The sequence below is a fragment of the Chamaea fasciata genome, unplaced genomic scaffold (assembly GCF_029207755.1).
Source record: "Chamaea fasciata isolate MVZ Bird 193981 ecotype frontalis unplaced genomic scaffold, bChaFas1.0.hap1 SCAF_8, whole genome shotgun sequence".
NCBI classification, from domain to species: Eukaryota; Metazoa; Chordata; class Aves; order Passeriformes; family Sylviidae; genus Chamaea; species Chamaea fasciata.
The window spans coordinates 11,326,084-11,349,011 of record NW_027094093.1 but is presented as its reverse complement, the minus strand read 5'-3'; the positions used below and the strand labels follow the sequence as shown (position 1 = coordinate 11,349,011).

The 22,928-nt window shown below is 46.3% G+C and overlaps 1 protein-coding gene across 1 annotated transcript in view; it reads right to left on the bottom strand.

Moving 5' to 3' along the window:
- Positions 1–7,355: 7,355 nt before the first annotated feature.
- Positions 7,356–22,928, bottom strand: part of PLCL1 (phospholipase C like 1 (inactive)) — a 184,263-nt gene continuing 168,690 nt past the window's right edge. Inside the window, exon 6 of the mRNA XM_066189650.1 lies at positions 7,356–9,101. Within this exon, the coding sequence (XP_066045747.1) occupies positions 8,919–9,101 (183 nt within the window). The 3' untranslated portion in view covers positions 7,356–8,918. The remainder of the gene's footprint in view (positions 9,102–22,928) is intronic.

Here is a 22,928-nt window from a genome sequence, read left to right as displayed (position 1 = left end):
CAGACCTCAGGTCCCCATCAGCCAAACTTTACAGTGTCTCCATGTCCCTCGAGTGTCCAGAGAGTGCCTGCTGCCCCACCTGATGGATGCAGGAAGCAGAAGCATTGCAGGGAACGATACTGTTAAAATAATGACAGTCCCAGCCACAGGAGTCCAGAAGTCCCACGGGAGCTCTTCCAGGAAAAGAGGACAAAACTCTCTCTTCCTTGAATGGGCACTACAAAAACGGTGCTTTTATGGCTTATTCCACTGCCATCTGGCACAAACCAAGCACTCAGCAGGGACCTCACAGGATTGAGGTGCCTTTTCCAAGATGAAGACATTCACTTGCTAAAGTGCAGCACAAGCTCAGAGGCTGCTCACCCCCTCTGGCATTCCCCCTGTGCCTGTGCATCATCCCCAGTGCTGAGCAGGCCATGAGCCAGGCCCCGCTGCCTGCTCTGTCCGTGCTCCAGGGCTGACCCTGCGCCCTGGCAGGAGGCAGAGGCAGGGCTGTGCTCCACACGGAGTCTCTCTGTCAGACATAATTGCACAGGCAACGGCCCTAAATCCCTGTCTGACGTCTCAGCCATTCTGGATGCCGTTAGAGGCAATTTTCTGTCCAGCCGCCAGTTTTAATGGGATGTGCAGTTAAACAGATTCATCCTTTCAGCTTCACTCTGCAGAGCCTTCACTCTCCAGCTGCTGCTGCTCCTGTCCCAGGGAACTGGAGTGCTCTTGGTGTTTCTCTTTTGCAGGCAGACACATTGCTCAGAAAAGCAGCTCTTGCCAAGAAAAGTGTATAATCTAGAAAGCCACCTGCTCGGCTTTTGTTCTTTGAACTCTTACAATCAATTTCCCTTTCCCAGGAGAAGATACAACTGTTTTCAGTGAAGTAGGAAATAGAGGATTCATGATACGCTATAAAAGCATAGCCAGTCCAAGGGAAAAGGTTAATTTGACTCACTGTGGGGGCTGAAACGTGTTATGTGGGAAAGCAGAGGCACCCTAGGATCCCCAGTGCTGACTTCCCAAATTTCAGGAAACTGTCCTTGTGCCTACTGCGGCATCTTGCAGATTATTGTCATGTTCCCATCAGGCCAGGTTGCAATGTCAGTACCACACAAAACAAGATGTGGCACTTTAGCTTCCCTACAGGTCTCCATTTCCGCCCTGTGACTTTCTCTGTGACTCCTGCTCAGGACAGAAGTGTATGGCATTTGCTACAGGGGGTTCTCTCAGCTGGTCACCCCATGGCAGAGCCACAGTCCACCTTGGGCCCCAGTGCCTGAGGCAGTGAGCACGAGGGCTGTGGGACTGAAAGTCACCCATTCTCCCTCCTTTGGTTTTGCAGATGTGCAAATTCATTTCATGATTCAATCATTTAATATGACAAAACTGGTCTTTGCAAACAGCAAACAACAGCCACATCTGCCCCTCTGTCTACAGGGTAACCTGAATCCCCACCATCTTCCCTGGTGTTTCTTGTTCAAAGAACCTGACACGTGACCTTGTACAAGTGTACACCTTGTGGCAAGCTGTCACAGCCAGCTGTCTTTTATACTGATAAAGGTTTGGTGTCCCTTTAAGAGTTTCCACTATAAATACTTATAAGATATGGCATGAGACAGGCACTGTTGGGATAAAACCATTCCTCTCCTGAAGTGCACAGCTAAAACAGGTGGGACAAAAGGCTGCCTAAAGATACCTATTCAGCACTGACAATAGGGAGGGTTCAGCTGCCCAGGAAAACCTGCCTTGCACAAGGCTGGCAGCCCCATGCCCAGAACTGCTGCTCCAGGCAGTGCTCAGGAGACCCCCAGCTCTCCCCATCAGCCTCAGATGCTGCTGTTTGTGCAGCTTCTCCGAGCAGGAGCCCCTGGCCCCCTGCTCTTGAGGAGCTCCCAGTGGTTGGAAGGTACCACACAGGGATGCACCTGAGCCTCTCCAGGATACAGCTCAGAGGATTGTCTGTGCTCTGCTCACCTACCAGAAAAAAGGGCACATCTTAGAGCTATCTGCTCCCTTAGGAACTAGGGACACATGAGCTGTATTTTCCTTGCTGGACAGCTGGGATCCAGAGGCCCCAAGGTGTAAAGCTACCCCATAAAAATTCCTCATCAGACCTAAGCCTCTTTCCCACACACATCATTAATAAATACTATGCAGTCAATTTTCACATCCAAATTCACACAAATAATGAGAGAACTCAAAACTGATACCATTCTGTCTTCATTAATGCTGTCATCTGACTCCACACTGAGACTTTCATCTATCCTTAATTTGATGCCTGGTAGAAACATTTCTCCTGTGGATATTTGTGTTCACTTGATGGTAATTATGACCTTTAAGCATTAACAGAAAAAAATAGAAAACAAAACCCCAGGCAACAGCCTCCATGCACAAAGAGTGTGACAGACCACGGTGTCAGTTTTCCCATGTCTCCTCAAGACCTGGAGGGGGCAATTCCAACTGAATCACAGCTAGTGGTTAATTGTAATCACCTTGTTAAGAAATACCAAGTTAGAATCAGTAACCAAAAAAGACACACCTGGGCTTGCTGATTCCTCCAGCCTGCTGGATTGCAGGCAGTCACTTGCACACATCCTGCCCTCTGCTCAGACCCTAAATACCAAAGCAGGCTTTCCAGAAATGCATTTTCTGCTTGCCCTAAGGGGCATGTGCCTCAAAGCAAATCCAAGCCAACCTCAAACACAGTTTGCAAACCTGAGGCAGTCTCATGGAGTCAGCATTTTTGGTTTACTCTGATGACAACTCAATTCTGCACTCAGTTGCTTCCAAAATGTTTCAGCTGATCTGACCAAGAGGTACCCTGCCACATCGTCAGCTACCTGTTGCTGTACATTTCTAGATGGTTTTCTTGGCCAATGCATCAAATCCTCCAGAGTAACTCTGTTTCCACACCACAGTCTAATGGCAGTCCTGAAACAGTGCTGCCATCCTCTCCCTCAGGAGTTGGGACACCACACCACTTGTCTTGGCAAGGCAGTGGGAAGCTGGGATGGGTCTCACCAGGAATCAGCAGAGCAGTTTGTGTGGATAACCAGCTCCTTACAGACAAGACACCAGCAAAATGTAGTCACAGCATGAGCAGGTGAAATTATAGCTCAGCTTTGGTAGGAGCTGAGCCCCCTCATGCTATGGTTGATCTGAGCCTCCTAAAAACAGTCTCACCAGAGGGAGCAGCCCCACAGGGAGCTGCCACCTGCCTGGGGCAGCCCCACACATCCCAGAGAAGGGTCCCTGTGGCCATGGGCTGGGTGCCTACTGACCCTGCCCAAAAACATTTCCTTCTTGCTGCTCAGATTCCACGAAAACTAGAGTCCATCAAGCAGCACAAAGAAAAGGAGCAAAGCAGATGTCCAAGTTGGGAGTTGGTGGCTCAGCTCTAGCTGTGCTGCCCTGGCTTTGGAAACACCTTGTGCAGGAAGGCTGCTGGAAACCAGCAAGCTAATGGACTTGCCAGTACTGTTGTGTTCTTCAATCCTTTTTTTTCAGCCCCTCCAGCACACTCACTTTGCACCTCGGGAGGACCCAGCAGTGAAGCACAGCAGCAACCCATAGAAACCCTGTAAGCCAGGTGCAGGAGGCAGCAGCAGCACTCGGCTTCTCCCCCTCGCAGGGCACACGAATGCTGCAACTGCAAAGCGCCCCTCTCCATCCATCAGCATCATAAATGATCACAGCAGCTCCTGCTGTCTCAACCATAATTTCTATCTTGTTTTTAACTGCATTAGGTATAGCTGGTTCACCAGACACTATCTGAGGAAGCATACAAATAATTCACCTCTATCCTCCATTCTCCCCACATGCGCTTCCAAACAAGCCGGATTAATCCTCTTTCTCCCACCTCAGTAAACCATGGGTCAGGGATGGGACAAATTGCCATCACACCTCCAGCCCTCACTGAGGTCTGTGCAAACTTCTGGTGGCATAAACCAACCCCACAGGTCACCAAACTGCTCCCTGGCCCAACAGCCCTTTCCTGCCACTGCAGGGAGGATGATGGCTCCTCCTGGGCTCTCACCCAGCGCTCCCCCATGCACAGCCCTACACTCAACATGCCACCTCCTCTCCAAGCACACTTTTGACCTCAAGTATCACATTTGCTTCACAATTCTACTATATTCGTGTCTTTCTAAATGAATGAGTCTCTGCTGTGAAACTTAACAGGGAAAAATCTTCTAACATCATTCAATAACTCAAACTTGCCTTTGGAATAATTCGTTTTTCTTGCAGTTCCCAGAGGAGGGTGGTGTGGACTGTGCACAGCAACTGTCAAACACAACACTGTCTCCTGCTCAAGATTTGTCTGCTGAGAATTTGATGCCTGCATGTTTTCTTGGAATTACTCCATGACTATTTTCTGCAAAAGCAATTTATTCATAAAGTGTTTCAAATAATCAAGAAGAGTGTAACATCCTCATTTAAAACATGACCTGTTTGATCAGGGACATGTTCACACAGTACTCTCTGTTGCAGAGGAACAGCTGGTGAGACAGCACTTGCATCACATTTCTGGCTGGGTTAGTCACATCTTGGTTACTGAACTCACAAAGCCCTCAACATCACTTCAAAAAGGAAACATTTTTTCAGGAACTTGCTGTGGAAAGCAAATGCAAGACTGCTCAGTCTGAGACTGTGCAAAGGCAACCTTCCAGGACCATGCCAGAACAGTCTCAAAGAGCACTCACACCTTGGACCCGTGAAACGCATCCCAGCAGTGCTCCCCAGCTGCCTTTTGCCTGGTGTGGTGATCTGGAGACAGCTTCACCAGTACAATGTAATGGAAACTGATGGATTTTCATCAGTTCCCTAGGGCAGGGAGGGGGGCCAAAAAGAACCAAATCCTGGTTTTATTGAAAGTGTACCTACTGCTGCTCAAATATGAGCTAGGGCCACCATGCTCAGCCCCACAGCAAGTAGTGGAGACCTGAAGACACTGCTCCTGTGACGCCCTCGCCTTTTTTTTTCTGAAGCTTCCTGAGTCAGTCCCCTGCCTGAGGCTGCTGTCTATCCCTGTAGGAGTGGGACTGACTCCAAGAAAGCTGTGACCTAATGTTTTAGTCTGAACAGAGAGGTGGAAGAGATGGAATATCATACAGGAAAGCACTCTCTATGCATGCAATTATCTGATAATCTATTTTGGGAGATGAATCTCAGAAAGAGGAACAAAACTTTCACCTTCTTTGCACTGGGAAGCTGCATCATCCCTTTAAAAACAGGCAATTAAATACATGAATTAAATACATGAAAAATGATGCAGAAAGCAGCAGAACAGCAAGGTGCTTTAAGTCATGCCCAGTTCAGGAAAGGGAAGGCAAAGGGGTCAGGTCCTGCTGGTCATGCCAGCACATGAAATTTGGTAAAAACTATCTTTGCTCATTCAAGACTAATCAGGTCTGTGAACATCTGGAGTAATTCAGCTTCTTCCCATGCTTCATGGCTGGATTCCTTCATGCATGTACATAAGCACCAAAATCCAGGTGAAACCTCTGCATCCATCTTTTTCTCATGGCCCCCAGCGTCCCCCTCACAGGTACATGTCACACTGTGGCCCTGTGCCCCAGGGAAAGTGCTGCTGGGGCCTCTCTGAGCTGCCTGCCCCATCCTTGCTTGGGAAACCTGCAGGAATTTAACACCCTTGAAGCAGCTGCCCCTCTCTGCCACACTTGACCAAAGCTGCAGTTTGGTAGGGGTCAGACACACAAGCACATGGACAAGACATCCCCGACCCCTGGAGGAACTGAGGCCCTTGGGAGCGGTGACTGTGTGCTGCCTCACCTGTGCTCACCAGCAGTGGAAGGATTTGGCAGACACTGGTGTTACAGTGCCGGGTTGTTCTCGTGAGAGCAAGAGCAAACTCAAAGGTTTTCCAGAAATGTGTAATTGATCTGTGCCTGGGAAGGAAAACATCACCAGTCTTATCTTACAGTTGAGAGAATGACAGAGAGAAAACAAATACTGTAAAAAGGGAGGACTCAGTGGCAGGGAGAACCCAGGTAGATTCACTTCTGTGCCCCCTTCTGGCAGACAGCTGCCCACATCAGTCCCTGAGAGCTCCAATTTCTTGCTGTTCAACTATGCTGAAACAACTGCAAGTGCCTCTAACACCTTCCTGACATAACTTCCATAGAAGTGCTACAGATAACAGCCACCCATTCACGTGGGACATCAAATCGTACCAGCAGAGGGCCCAGAGAAGACTGTTGTTCCACTGCAAGAAGCCGGGCATGCCATGAAACACTTCCCAAGAAGGCCAGGCACTCAGTCCCCTGTGTGTTTTGTTGCTGATGCAGGATATGATTTTTCCATGCGTTCTCACTCAAGGCTGAATTTTTATTACACCAACTGCCACTTTATCATTCACTTCCAATCCCAGTGACTTCAAGGGGCTGAGAGGAAGGTGAGATGAGCTTTTGCAGCCAGCCCCTCTCTTGGTGCAGGAGGAAGGTGCAGGAGGAAGGGTGCAGCTGCTCCAGCTGCAGGGCTCCGGGTGCCAGCACCAGGAATAGTCCCAACTACCTGAGGCAATCCAGAAAGCCCCAAATTCTCTGCTCCTGTATTTTGGCACAGAATGCATGACCATGGCACAGGACATGACATGAATGCTAAACGTGGCATGAAAGGTGTGTGTGCATGCTGTGGGATTTCCATCCATCCATTTCCATGGGGTTCTCCTAATGCATCCAGAGTGGGAGCTGTGTAGTACCCCCTGTACACGTGAGCACAGAAAGCAAGCTCTTCTCTCTGTAATTTCGCGCTCATTTGTTCCTAACATCAGAGAAGGTATTTTGCCAGGAGTTCCCGTACAGACATTAGGACAGCTGTTTAGATAGAGAAAATCAAGATATTCCTAGATTTAAATGAAGCACCAAGAGGGAAGCCACTCACCCTTCCTGAATCAACCTCTCCCTTCTGAGAGGGATGCTTTCCAAAGGCTGATCCTTTGTGGCTGATGGTGCTGGGGTAACAGTTTCCATTGTCCCTAACTGTAAGTAGTGAAGGCCAAGTGTTGTTTTTGTACCAACATAACCCAAGAGGGCAAAATGTGAACATGCACCCTTACACCATCGATGTGGGCTTTATGCCTTGCTTGAAACATGAAAGGCACTTCTCCAGACCTCAGTGAAGTCTGAACACATGCTCATAAGCTAATGGAGAGATAAACAGAGCATTTAGGGCAGGATCGGAACAAGTATGGCAAATTTTACTGAAATAGCATTTAAGGCACCTGAGTTACAACCTTTGCAATAACACAGCTGCTGTTAGAGCAGGACCTTCTCTCAAGCAACTCACCCACTCTAACCCAAATTTATCCAGGATCATGAGTTAAATCACTGCAAAATCATGGGTCAAAGTTGTTTCATAGCTTTACTCTCTCAGTAATGTGCAACATGAACATAATAGTGTTATTAAGAAGTCAAAAATAACTTAACACAATAGCTATATAAGATTTTCCAATGATCAAACGTTCCGCAATTACTTTTTGTTAAGTTCAGAAAATTAGCGTATTTGTTAATCAAATTAATTTAAAAAGTAGCTTTTAAAAATAAAAGCAATGCTTTAAATAAATATAGTCTTTTTTATAACCATAAAACACTTAGTCCTGTTAAAGGTAACACAAAAAACTCCACTCAAGCACAGTACTTAAACAATTGAAATGAATGCTGTGAGCACACGTGGGCCGGACACAGGGAGGGATGAGGATGCATTGCTTCAGGACATTCTCTGTCTCCTTTCTACAGTGGCACAAAGAGGCAGCCAATTCTCACAGCTACCCCAAACATATGATATGTGTCAGGATATTTGGCATCCTGTTTTTCCCCAAGCTATTTCCCTACACTACACCTGTAGCAGTTCTTCAGCCCTGCTTTTAGATCTCTAGCACAGCATGATTTTAACCACAAAAACATACGGCCAGAGCCTGCTTGCTTCATTCAGCTGACTCCAACATCAATGCAGAAGGTGGCAAGCAGGGTCTGACCTCTCACATCTTGCACTAAAGCTCACATTTTGTGAAATCTGGAAAACCTTCCTTTTAATACTGGCACCACTGGGTGTTTCAGAACGGCCTGAAGGTCACCTTCAGAATTCATGACCACCAAAGGGTATTCACAGCTCTCCCCATAATCACAGGGCTGACTAGCTATCATCATTACTACTCAGGTTAATGCCTATCAGCAAAGGCTGTAGCTGCCTTGCAGATCTACAAGGTAGCAATGTTTTGCTGGAATAAACTAAATTAGCTAGTTCTTAGGTTAGTATGTGTTCTCTGGGTGTACCCTGAAGAGCATTTTGCTAAAATCAGCGAAAAATACACCTCAAATCTACTGATAATCTACCTAGCAACTTTAACCATTTAATGTCCCATTTACTTGTCTGTAATTGTTCACTAAAAATCACCTTCAGGGTCTGCAGCAAACCACCAGTTTTGTCCTCACAAAAACAGCTGTCAGTGATATTTGTTGTGTTTTGTTTGTTTGTTTAAACAGCATAACAGTAATGTAACCTATAAGTAAAATGATAAAAGCTGGAGAGTAAAATAAAGCCCAGAACTGATACAAGTGCTCAAAATTTGTTTGGATCTTCAGAATGAGCAGGCCTATTCAAAGATGACAAAGGAATAAATTAGCAAATGGCTAATGTAATGCATGAAAGGGTGTCTACAGGATTTGCATGTGCACGCACACACACACACACACACACACACTTGCATACAGACAGCTTGGCTTCATTAGAAATCTCACTACCAGAGTTTAACTTGGATAAATTAACTGCATTAAAATACTGACACTGTGAGGATTTTAATACTATCACACCCTGTAGAGGGCACTCCTGTGTGAATTTTTAAATGCTTTAAAAAAATAGCTTAGAGTTATTGAAATCTGTGACAAATGCAACAGCTCTGCCTCTCCTCACAGCCTCCCATTCTCATCTCCAGTATCCTTCTCCTGTATTGCCTCCAGGCACCGTTTTGCCTTGGCATCCGCCTGCCCGCTCCCAGTTTTGCTCAGTCCGCAGGACAGGCACGCCAGCTGGATCTGCTTCATGTTCTCCAGGGCTTCGTTCTTGGCATTCTTCAGGAGATCTCCTTGGCCCTGGGGATGCACAGACATGCAGCAGAGAGTCAGGGATTGCACACATTGCTCAGGACCAAAAGCAGCAATACTCCTCCTGTGTCCCTACAGGTCCCAGGTCCTGTCTCAAATCATCTCTGCCCCCTGGAAATGGGAGCAAAGCCCACCCTGCAGCTTGGTGCCAGCACAGTGAGGAAGGCAGCAGCCAGCACTGGACAGGGTGGGACAGGCACCAGACTCTCACCACTTCCATGTCGCCACCCTTGGGAGGTAATTTCAGCCTGAACTGAAGGAGGCTGCGGGAGAAGGTATTTCCTCTTCCACAGTCAACAGCAAGGTCCTGCAGGGCCAAGGCACTGATGGCACATGGCACCCCTCTCCCCATGCCACTGCTCCCTCCCTGCCCCTGGCATCAGAGCCCACATGGCAATGACTGCGTGTTCCCACCCAGGGGCCCCTTAGGAGCTGAGAGACCTTGACAACACACCCCTCCTTGCACCCAGATTTGATACCCAGCTTTAGGCCCTCTTGAGCAGAGCAGACCAAGCTGTGGCTATATGAAACACGTCATCCCATAGCACTCCAGTGAATCCTGAACCATTTTGTTTGGGACCTTTGAGAAGGCAAATGGGAATGAGACTTCATGAACAATAGGTCGCTTCTGTATTCCTCAGAGCATGTAAACGTGAAGTGACTAACAGGATGCCAATCCAATTTGTAACCATCAGGAAAAATGTGTTACATGAAATTCGTATTAAGAAGTTGGGGTTCAGAAATGCCAAAATGAATATTTATGCAATATTGATATCTCAAGTGCTGTGAAGTGACAAGATTCTGGAGCTACAGGATACAAATAAATAAAAGCCAGGAGATGCATCTGGTTTTTAAAATTCAGTAGCAGTAAGAACTTGAGCTCCTCTTCTCCTAATGTCACCCCAAGTACAGCTTGAAGTACGGCACATGCTGCAGCTGGTAACACTCATATTCATAAGGAACACCTCCACTGACTGAAATGTCACTTTCAGAGCTCTGCCACCCAACCTGATCTCCTGCAAATCACAGGTACTTTGATGGGCCTCACAGGATACAGACACTACAGTAGGACCTTGGACTCACTGGAGGGGCGACTGACCACTTGCCCCTCCTTGGGTTCTCAAAACAAATCAGATGAGTCACAGTGTGACACCTTCCAGCAGTGGAGCGTCTCTGCTCTCCCTTTCCCTAGAGCTAAGAGGGAGGATTTATCCTACACCGATGAGCACCGTTCCCTTTTTGCCAGCGCCTGGCACTGGGCTCACAGGGCCTGAACCCCTGTACACAGTGTTCACAACCAAGAAACAATGGTGGCTTGCAAGGCTGCAGCACTGGTAAACACCACGTGGGACACCACGTCATCCAGGGACGGCAGCCTGTGCCTGAGAACGTGATTGACTCAGCTCCTGGTGTCATGAATTTGTCCCTGCTGAACGATGCAAATCACCATCCAGATGCTGGGAATACAACTCAGTGTGAGAATAACAAAAAGCACTGGGACTGCGTGAGCAGCTCTGTGCTATTTGCTATGAAGCTCTTTTGAAGGGATTTGTGCCTCGGCAGCATGACAGTTAAGGGAATACGCAGACAAAGAGCTTGGGATCCAAGTCAGCAGGCATGGTGTGAAAAAAAAAAACAAAACAAGAATAATTTATGCAGCAGATATTTCTCATAGCTGTGAGCTTGCATTTATGTCAGAAGTTTTGCTTGTGGTTAAAGACAGCAGGCAGGAATTCAAGAGCCCCAGAGCTGCCTGGAGCACCCAGCCCACCTTGGTGTCCCTCCCTGTCTGCAAATGGCACAGGAATAGTGCCAGTGCTGTAGTGACAGGGACGACACTGCCACATAAACAAAGTACGTATCATTAATGACAGGATAATGTTATCAGAAAGGCTGTATCTCCTCAATATATCTGCCATCTCTTCAAATGGCACAAACACAATTTTAAATAGTTTGGGTTTAGGATGAAATACCGCCAGCTGCTACTTCTTATGCACACAGGACCAAAGACACTAAAGACTTCACCATCAAACAGGGAAAAATCAGCGTGACCATGCTTTGCAGCCTTAACTTCTCCAAGCCGAAACCTGGCACTGTGTGTTCATGTCCAGGAACAGAAAAATCCCCTTAGTGCAAGAAGCAATCCCTCTGCAGGGTGAGGGCAAAGCTTGGAAACATTTCTCAGGGCAGCCCACAAACTGTGTTTGTCCAGGGACTGAGGCACGCATGGACAGACACTATTTGGGAGTAGGTGCACCACTTGGACAGCCTGAGCCTGCCCTGCCAAGACTCACATCCAAAGTCCCCAGAAGCCAAGGGACTTCACACCCCACATGAAAGTGCCAAGCCACCCGCCCTCCCTTATACATATTCTGATCTCACATTTGAGTAACCAGGCAATTCAGATTACAGATTTTGTCTGAGGCAATGCACGACATGACTTCAAGTTCCAAGAAGAAGCACACGCCTCCTGAGCATACTTCCAATATTTTGAAGACATTCTTATTTTATAATGATCTAAAAACAGAAGTGGACTTACCAAAATAGTGCAACTCCATTCATGTACAGACCAATTGATTTTTATGTCTTAGTCTCCTTGTGTTTTTTATTTTTAAACAGCTGGTTCATTTGAGCAAGACGAAGAAGCAGAAATTATTTTGAATCATCTGTCATGAGAAAATTAACGAGAAACTAGCCCTCTCTGACAGAGCTGTCATAATTCTAGAGACACCATTAAAAAAAAATCTGTGTGCATGCTCCGTTTGAAAAGCCATCTGTTTGCTTTGAAAAACTGGCTGTGAGCATAATCCACTTAAGAAGAATGTCAGCAAAATTGTGTCAACACTTTAACAAACTAAATACTGGATAGAAGCTAGAGTAAACTTTACAAGCATGATTGCATTGAAACAACCTTCACAAACCAGTCACTGTGATCACCTTGTGCACAGAACCCCCCTGCTTGCCCTTACAGACAAAGTATCTCTCTCTCAGACGAGGAGAGACCATGACAGTCCACTTCAGCATCTATCCATCTATCTCCCTTCTCCTACTGGTATCATCAGCCTTTCTGAAAATAAATACTTGTGAGAAAGTTTAAACTCAGCACTTGGCAGGACAGTGAATTAAGCCAGAAGAGTTCTAATCAAGTGTTCTAACAAGAACTGATCAAGGGGTCCATTTTCATTTAGCCTTAGGGAACATTAAAAGTCAGGTTTCATACACCTAACTACAGCTAACTGCAGAGCCTCAGCACAAATTAACATTACAGGACAAATAATGCAGCTTGTCAAGCGATGGCAAGATTATACGCCTTTACCTTGACAGGTTAATACTGCTTAGAAAACCCACAATCTGACATGGTTTTAAATATTGTTCAGTTCCCGTGACAAGCCATGAAAGGCTTTAAGAAGCAGAAGTGGCTCTAGACAGATACTGGCAATGGCTACAGATGGGACAAATTGCACATAGTAATAGGTTCACTTGTTTTTTTCCAAATCAAATAACCAAAGTTTTTATGAGTCAAGATGACAGCTCTATGTACAACAGCAACCCATTTTAGGGCTGGGGAAAATAAAAGCTGGGTTAGGTTAGGTTAGGTTAGGGGCACCATTTTGTGTTCAACTTCACAATATTATTTATTTTATATATGTTGCACGTATATTTCTATATAAATATAAAGGCATGTACACTAGTAATTCCTGTTTCCATGCTTTCTAGGAAACACCCTGCAACACACAGGCCAGGCTGTGGCACCCCCAGCACTGGGGACCCTGGTTATGGCAATGGCAGCACCTGCAGCCTCTGTGCTGGCAGCTCCCAGAGCAGCACCAGGGGCTGCAGGAGGACCCTGACAGCCAAGACTGGGCCCATGCAGGAGTGAACTGCACTGGCAGGTGCCCCACATGAGCACCTTGCACTGCTCCTGGTGAAGCAGAAAATGCCACGCTGAGCAATGGGGCTTTTCTGGGATTCCAAACTTCCAGAGAGGCTGAAGCAGTAGCTGTGAAAGCCATTTTCTAATCTGCTGCTTGCTAAAGCAGACAGTTGCTTATCTCCCGAGCAGACACATTCTCTGACAGCACATTATGAGAGCTTTTCTCTCCAATCCTCAAGGGCTGAGTAAATACAAACAAATAACAGAGGTCTTAACACCCATCCCACATCATGTTCATGATATTATTGTTATTTTTTAACTTATTCTCAAAGAATCAAGCTCTTTCATTACTATTTAATCACAAAATAAAATCTCCAGAGGCTTCCAGCGGATGCCAGCGGGTGGCTGAAAAAGCCAGACACAGTCAAATAAAACAGCCGCAAGCACCGCGCCACTCCACATTTCAGAGGCAACACAGGCACGGCAACAGCACTGACAATCTGTGCCAAGGGACTCCAAATGCTGGAGAGCTGCTCTCACATTGGGATACTCTGTGTGGAGGCAGCATTTACTGCAAGGGGTGCATTTTCAAACTGTCATAGTAGGACTAATTGTGTTTAATATTAATAAGGAGGCACACAATTAAATGATTGCATATGGCTTTGAAAATGTAATCTTGGGTAGGAAATCATTAATGAAAATATTAGACTGTTATGTTAAACTTATTACAAAAAGCAGATATTTTTCCATGCCTCCTTCGAAGTTGTGGGAACAATTGATTTGAATTTGATTATGATACATTCACATTTCAGAACAGACTACTCCAAAAACACAGTGTTGCTGAATCCATGCAGACTGTAAAAAACCCACCCTTTTCATTATTACTGCAGATAGTTTGTCAACAGCTTTGCTTTATTGTCTGTGACAGGGATCATAATGCACATGTTGGCATGAAAAATTACTGTACACGAAGATTAGACACAAAGCTATAATCACTTCTCACACATTGAAAAAATAAAGGATGGCAAAAATGAGTTACACCATAGGAAAAGCAGGGTCCAAATGTTATTTGCCAATTTATCTTTAAACCCTTGCACAGCAGAAATTCACTTCCTTCCAGGAAAATAAAAGGGCCACAAATATAAAAGATGGCACTTAAATGGCATTCCTTGTGCTACTGGTGCATCATTTAAGATCTGGGGTTTGGGCACAGCTTCTCAGTTACCTATTGTAAACCGAATGCAAGAGCTTGTTTCTACCTAGCTGAAACCAGCAACAACTTTGACACTGGGTAAATCAGGCAATCCAACCGAGTGCTCCCTGGGACCTGAGTCATCACATTTTGCAGGACGTGCTGGTGATTTCAGACATCAAACTGAGCATCTCATTTTGGTGTATCAGCATGTTACTGACAGCCAGAGACCTTCTCTCCCATTTCCCCAAATAGGGTCTAGCAAGAATTTGCAAGAAAGAAACAACTGAGAATCAATTATATCACATAGAGAACAGATCTGAGATGTATGGAAAAGAAAACATCCACCTAGGGAAAGGCAGTCACCATTATATATAAAGTGCTAAATCTCTGTAAGCAAGAGCAGCAAAGCAAAGCTACTGTGGAATAAATGACTGTGTGCAGTTTTGACACAAGGTTATTTGATAAAAACCAAATTAAAAGATCTGAGGTTGTGCCAAGCAACAAGGTCAGAGCTGTAGGGCTGATCTGCTCAGTGCACTGTAGCCAGCAACTGGGACACCAAGGAGAACAAGGTTGAGGATGATGAAAAAGAGGAGGAGATGGATAGTTAACAGGAACAATCTCCTACGAATTCTGTATCTAACCCAAATTATTCCTCATGTCATCTTTTCTTTTTTTTTCCCCCTCTCCATTTACTTCATGAATGAGCCATATGGATGCTGGCTCCAGGCTTTCCTGCCCGTCTCTCACTGCACAGGGGGCTGAGCGGGTAGAAACACAAGCTCCTTTTCCCAGGAAAAGCACTGGGAAGCACACAACCAGACCTGACTGCTCTGTATGTCCCAACTGTTTTACTCCTTACTCAGGGAAAAAAAAAAAATCCTGTTTTTTGCATGAGCCTCGAAAACAAAACCACACCTGCAAGAAGCCTTGAGGGCACTCACTGCCTCGCCAAGACACTCAGCCCTAGGGTGACACATCCCAGGCAGCAGCCTCCTGCCAGCAAGCACCTAACCTAAGGACAACTGCTGGGACAAGAGCTAAGGAGCAACTATCTCTGCAAATAGCGTTTACAAAGCACAGTCTCTTTTTCAGTGCAGCCAGTTTTAAGGGAGAGAGGACAACACCAGCATTACTCCAGGTGGCTGGGAAAATTCACAAGGCAACTCTGAAACAATCTGGTCTCATATAAAAGCAGAAAGGTCTCTTAGCAGTTCAAGGGAAAGCAGGCAGGAATCTGGATTATGGCACAGAGTGCAAGTTCATTCAGCCATGGCTTGCCCTGAGCACCCAGCAGGTTCCAGGGGATCGGCCTGGTCCTCTTTGAGACACAGATCTCTCCAGTTGTTCAGATACCATAGCAAAGGGACACAGAGGAAGTTAATAAAAATTAATAAATACATTACAATAGAATGAATGAATAAATAAATAATGAGCAAAGTAAGCAGAAATTAGAATGGCCCCGACACAGACCAAATGTTCACCTCACTGGCAGCTCGAATGCCATTACACACCATGGGCTGTACACACCCAGTGGATATGTGACTGCAGGTGGGGAGTCTGACCCAGGCATGGAGCCTGATGCTAACCATGTAAACGTGGTGTGTTAAAAACAATCTTCACATTACCTGAAAACCAGTTCCATCTGATTTTATTACTCCTATTTAAACTCCTGAACCAGACCAATCTGGCAGTTGTTCAATATTAGGCCGTCCCACGCAAAACCCCAAACTTCAACACTGATTTCACTTGCCATTTGCATCTCATGCAAAGGTCTACATTGGAGAGGATGACCTAAAGGGATTTACAGAGCTGCTCTGCATGCGCCTGGTTAGTTCTCCAGGAGGCTGGTGACAGCTCATTGCACAGCCAAGCAGTCAATCCCAAACCATGTGGCATGACATAAACGGTTGAGAAGAGGGAACACTGTCCATCTCTGCTGGTATGGCACTCCCCTGAAAAACACACATACCATTTCTTGCCTTCTTTTCCAGCTGTTGGAAAGGTGCAGTTAAATCCTAAATGGCTGTGCTGGATACCAAGGGACAGCCCCCACTCCACCACATTGGGCAAGGCTCCCCAGTTATTACAAAACTGCCAGCCCACCACTTGTATATTCCCAAATTATGTGACACAAGCAAACACAACCCTGAGAGCATCCTGGGAGGTGGAAATGAACACACAAGGAGAACCTCAATGAGAACAGTCAGGCAATTACCAACGAAGCAAGTACTTAGGAAACCTGATTCTGGCTCCTGGCCTTGCCAGCATGAGGGTATCACTGCTTTGTGCAGCCATGGCAACTTAGGAAAGAGGGTCTGTATTCGTAATTCTCTTACAGGATTTGCATAACGAGACATACCTGGCCAGCTTGCTCTCAAACTCAGTTGAGGGCTCCCCAAAACCCTCGATCAAAGCCTTACAAGGAATTAACGGCAAGAATTTATTTGAACACCTAAGTGGCAAAAGCACTCATTCTATTGCCTTCCCTACTGATCTTTAAAAAGAGTCCTTCACTGAAATCCAGGGGCTCTTGCAAATCAATTGCACTGCATGGCTACTAATTTATTCCTTCGAGCAGGCATTTTACGTATAAAAAGAGTAGGCTTTTATTTTTATTTTTTGAATAAATGCCTATGCTTTTGTCTCACATGGGCATTTACATTAAATTATGTTATATCAGGCTGTCAAAAGCAATGAACGTGAACACTGACTGTAACTGTGCTGCAGCAGGAATTTGCTTTCAGAAATAATGCCATTAATTTGATGTTAGCCGTGTGCTGAGCAGTTCAGCTGCCTGTGTGTCTCTCAGGCACTGCATCAGACAGTTTGCAAGCACAGCCACAAATGTATGGACTCTTGCTGTCAACCCTTCCATGCTAGGAACCTGCCTTTCTTTCTGGTGATAAGTTTAAAAACACAGGATTGGCTGGAAGCCCAGGAGCGCACAACTAATACTAAGAAAACCCCACATCTCTGAAGAAATTGGGCACTGTTTTTTTTATTTTTGAAACGCAGCCATGAAATAAAAATTGAAGCTGTATGTCGAGGCACTTATTTTTTAGTGCTCCTTCCATCACAAAACCCAATTTCTCACAGGCACCAGTACCAGCACTAACTGGTAACTCCCGTAAGTTCCAGAGAGTCCCAGAAAAACAAAACAAGGGGAAGAAAGATGAGGGAGAAAGTGCACTTTCTTTTTTTTTTTGCATTTAATTTTTCTGAGTAAAAGGACCAGCTGCAGGAAAAGAGACATTTTGCAGCTAATGAAAGACCTGTGAAAGGCAACCCTGAAGCAAAACATTTGGCTGGCACCCCTGGCTCCCTGGTGCCCTCTGTGCTGCCTCTCAGATGCACAGGCTGCAAAAGCACAGAGTTACCATCAAAATCATGTCCTTCATCACAGTGTAGCCAGCAAAACGTCCCTTAAGTTCATCAGAACCTGGACAGGGTTTAGTGGCAAACTCTGAGCTGACTGTTTTAACTGAAGACAACACACATCTGTGATGCTTTGGGTTTTGGGAGGGAGGGAGTGTTGCAGCAATGTCACACAGTCACTGCTCTCCTTTGACTTGCTGGAGATAGCAGCTAAAAACATACCTACAGCTGTGCTTAGTGCTAACTGAAATAATCTAATCAAGATGGAATCAAATTGTGCCAGTGAAAGCAGAGTGTCTGTGGACAGAGCACCCTCAGCACTGCTCCCACATGCAGTTCCTGAGGCTCTGCTCCTTTCTGCCTGCCACAAGCACTAGTGCCTTAGCAACTATGTGGTTTGCAAATCCTGCTGCTGCAGTGGCTGCTGGCCAACACCACCAGCTGACTGGGCCATGGGAATCTGCAGAAGCCATCCAAGCTCCCTATTCCTACTCCCCCAGATGAGACAAGATGCCTCTCTGCTCCCTTCATGCTAGGAGCTGTGGGCAGACAGTTTCTAACCTGTTCACAGGCAGCACAGACCACAAACAGCTTTATGCTGAAGCAGAAAGCTTTAAGCTGAGACCTAAGCCTCCAAATCACATGAACGGCTAAGTGCCAAAAGAAAAAAATAGCACAAACCACTGTCTAACTACTAGAAGGGAACAGGTGCTCAGGGAATAGGATCCCTGAGCAAATGCCCTGATTGGCCTCACCCCTGTCCCGGGATCAGCCCTGTCATTCTGGTGCCCTGCAGCCAAAGGCAGGTTTTCTGGTGAGACTGGACAGTGGGCTCGGTAAAGGCAGAGCAGAGCCACCCTCTCTGCTCATGTTCTGCCAGCCGCTGGTTAAAGAGGCTCCTGTGGGCACAGAAGCCACAGGCCTCACACACTAACAGGGCTTGTTTCTCCTGAGAGAATCCCAGCCCTGCCTTCCCAGTGCAGATGTGAAATCCAGTACAAACAGGAGCAGATAGGGTTATTTTTGTAAGCAGAACACTGACTGACCCAGCAGGCAGAGAGCTACTGAAAGGAAGCAACTGAGAGGGGAGGAGAAAATCAGCAGGGGTCAGAAACAGGCCTGGGTGGAAGTGAGAAACCTCTGTTTCTTTTTTTTAGAAGGATGGGAATGGAAACACACAGCAAACTGAGTAAGCCAAGCACAAAAATCTGTGATGCGGGATAGGGGTAGAATTCATTTACAAATTCACTGCCCCAAAATGTCAATGAGGGAAACTGAACAAGCATAATTTACAATCCATTACAATACGATGACACAGAAAATACAAGGTTTTTCAGCCAAACTGAACTCAATTTTTAAGCCATACAGATGGCTGTAATAATACCTCCACAGTAACTGGGGAGAAGATGAGTTTAGACTACCCAGCATCAGACCACTGAGCTACCCTCTGAAGGAATTTGTCCTGCTGCTGGCAGCCTCCAGCCCCAGCCCGTTTATCCCACACTGCTGAATTAGGCCGCTCAGGTTGTCCAGCTACCCCCACCAGCAACGCCCGAAAAGGTAAAAACACTTTTTGGAGTGCTTTTCTGTGGCTTAGCTCCTCCCCTCTGCTACAAACATCAGCATCCCTATGTCACCACCCCATGGAGTGGGAACCCAGGGAACAGAGTGAGAACTTAACTGCAATTATCACCTCCATTATTACTATTCAGAGCAATCACGGTCTATCAGTCAGGCCCTTCCTGCCAATACCAGACCTATGTCTTATCTGTAACACAGAGGGTACCGGAGAAAAGAGCTGCTAAATAGGCATTTTTAACTTACTCCTCTAGGTCTGACTGCTCGCACGTAATAGCCTTTCTGACATCAGAAATGCCATCTTTTTCTGTGATCTAAAAATAAATAGCAGCTGCCTCAGCACATGAATCACTGATTTTGCCTATGCTTTTCTCCACAAATAGATCCTACTCGTACCTGGGGAAATGACCCATAAGAAAGTGTCCTTTATCTCCCACAGGTTTCATCACCTGACACTTGAAGTCATCTGACCCAGGTAGAAGAAGAGTGCAGCAGTCAAAAATACAAGATTGCAGTTTCACAACTCATTGTTCCTACAGTAAAGCTTACTTCTACCCCCAAGTACTTGGACCTCTGACTTCCCTAGCTCCTGTGCAAAGTTTTTGAAACACCTGCTGCGTTTAGGGCTTATGGGGTCTACCATAAGATCTAGGAGAGAATAACTGCAGAGCAAATGCCTGGTCTCACTGAACACCCACAACTTTCACTTGATGCAATTTGTGGCTTTTCACTGCTCCAGCCCTCCCTGCAGACCCATATTTCCAATAATCACACATGTAATCACAGAAGTCTTTACTCCACAGCCTTCTACTGCTAGTGGCTCCAGACAACAAAAATGAATCAACACCACCATTGAGTTAAAGAGCATTTTACTTTAACCACAGCCCTCAGGATATGTAGTGGTGTGGATAAACACTTTTCAGTGTCAGGAGGCAGTAATGGAATCTAGACCAACGCAATGAAACAAGGAAGGTCGTGCAATGACTCCCTGCTGGATTCAGAGGCTGGCTCCCATGACTCATATACTCACACAAGTACAGAAGAAGTCGAAGGTCCTGGCTAACATTGCATTATGCACATTCTGACATGTGCAGAGAGGATTTCTATCAATGCTCAGGAGGGAGAAGGTGAGGGCTCGGCATTCACACAGAGACGCGCCTGCCCCCAGCTTCAGCCAAGCACCAGGGCCGGGTACTGCTCTATTATAAAATATATGCCTGGATTTCATTGAAGCCACTGACTGTGCCAGGGAAAACCCAAACACAATCTTAGCAACTGCAGAAGAGGAAGTTTCAATCCAACCAGCAGCTTTCATCACCTCCTGAGCTTCCCCGAGGAACTATCCTAAATTAGATATCCATTCCCCCACAGGGAGCAGGTTTTGTAGATGCTGGCACATAATTCACACAACAAAAGGGGCAGTCAGCTTGTCATCATTTGTAAGCTCTGGGAAAGTGTATGTGATCTGCTGGCAGGAGCTGTAAGGAGCTCCAAATATACCACAAGAGTAATTTTTAGAAGATGTTAAACCTCTTATCGCACACCGTTCAAACACAACCGTTTCAGGTGAGTACCAGTTACAGCTCCCAGGGAATGGCATAGCACAGATTTAACAATAAGCAAATGCTGGGAAAAAGCAATGCACAAGCAATTCTCTCTTAATATTCTTGCCATGTACAAATCAGTGCTCTGGTCACTCTCTGATACTCAGCAAATTCAGAAAGTAGCTGTGGGTGGAGGCTCCCTCACGGAGACCCACCACGGATGCCTTAGAAGCAGAGCCCTCTGCTCCCTGAGGCCTTCAGTGCACAAATAAACATCCAGGCAAGGTAGTGTGGGCCACTGCCAACCCAGGAAGGAAAAGGTCTCTCCAAGCCCCTCGGTGAGTGCCAGGATTTGGGGCAGTGGCCCTGCCTGGGGCAGTCATCCAGTGCCACCTGAGGGCCCAGAGCAAAGGCTCCCAGCCCTGCAACACTGCCTGAGCCACGTGGGCAGGGCTGCAGCCTGGCTTGGGTTACACTGCAATCCAGAACACCTGACACACACAGCTGGTCCTTTTCTCTCGCTCTTTGTTAGTACAGCCACTGATAGATAGAAGCAGGAAATGTGTGCATTTCTGCAGAAACTCATACTTTCATTACAGCCTTTTTAATTCCTCTGAACAAGGTCACGTTGTCAGATTGGCGCAAACTAGATTCCTAATTTCCATGTCTTCCAGGTTGTGTTAATTAACTCCACTGCACAGCAGTCTTTGATATCCATGTCTCAGATAAAAGCAACACCGTTGCAGGGAAGGGAGGGGATGGTGGCAGAAGCTTCCCAAGTTCCTATGCCACCTGCAGTTTCTACCTGCACTGTCTCTTCCAGAGAGTGGTCAGTAAAAACTGACCCAGTTTTAATATCCAAGCAATCCTCCTCTGGTGGGGAGCCACCTACATTGATCCACCTTTCCTTCACGCCACCCCTCCTCTTCCCACTGCCTCCCTTAATAGTACCAACTTTCCAGCACAGTTCTGCAGTTCTGCCCAAGCACATACATGCAGGAGTAGCTACTTTTCCTCAAAAGATGAGGATCTTCAAGAAACTTATGACCTTACCTGCTGATTTTTTCAAATAACCTCTTCATAGGTGATAATCTTGTTGCTGCCCAAACAGCTTACAGAGAACAAACTCTCTTTGTATTCCACCTGAACATTATTAATTACTTTTCCAGTTGCAGAGTCTTTGGACCTAATGACACACCCCCTCAGGAGAAGGTGGCCTTCACACCCAGGTGACAAAATCCCTGCCAGGCCGGCAGAGAAGAATGATGTGAGCAGCACAGATGGGGCTCAGGCTGTGATGCGTCTGCCCCAAAAGGCACAAGCACAGCAGTGCCAGGTCCCACACAGCCACCTCAGGGCAAAGGTAGCACAAAATACAGAGGAAAAACTCACAGGAACTGCATCTTGGTGAGGAACAGCATCACAGCCACGCAAAGCTGAGCTGGTTCGCCCCCCACACTGGCATGATTTAGATGATACAACCGAGGCAATGCAGAGGAAATGGGATTTGAGGCTGAGGAGAAGAAACAGTAAAGACTGAGATGACAGTGAGGCACAGAGAGGTAATGGAGTTAGGACAGACAACCAAGCAGAGGGCTTCACTGAGCTGCCAGCCTACACAAGAGAGAGAGCTGGGCATCTATTTTGCCTTTCAAACATCTTGACAAGCCTCCATTTGTGAAGTGACACTAAAAGCGGTTTTCTATGCAGAGCACCTCAGTGTGCCAACCCTTGGCTGGGCTCAAAGCCCATGCTGCTGAGGTGGCCCTGGCACAAAGGGTACCAGGCACAGTGACCCCACATGCTCCCAGCCCTGCCTCCCACCACAACATGATGCATCTCAGCCTGCATACACAGCCAGAAGCTTGGCATCAGATCCATGGCTTTTGGCAATTTGTCACATCACTCAAAATAAAAGACACCACAAGATTGCTCATGACCCATCTCTGGCTTATTTTAGTCAAATTCAAGAACTCAAAAAGGTATCACTCAGGGCTTTTCATACCACCTTTCATTTTTCTAATCTCTTCCTTTTGTGTAAAAGTTACTGTTGTTTTGCACATATATTTGATGGCCTGTCTCACCTCCTGTATACATACATGCATGTGTACCTTGCACACACACAAACCCATCCCAACGGAACTGAAGGAGTAATATTTAGACCTGAATTGCAGAACTCTATATTGCAGTAAAAAAGAAAAAAAAAAAAGTAAATATCAAAGGAAGGCACCTCACAGTACTTGTTT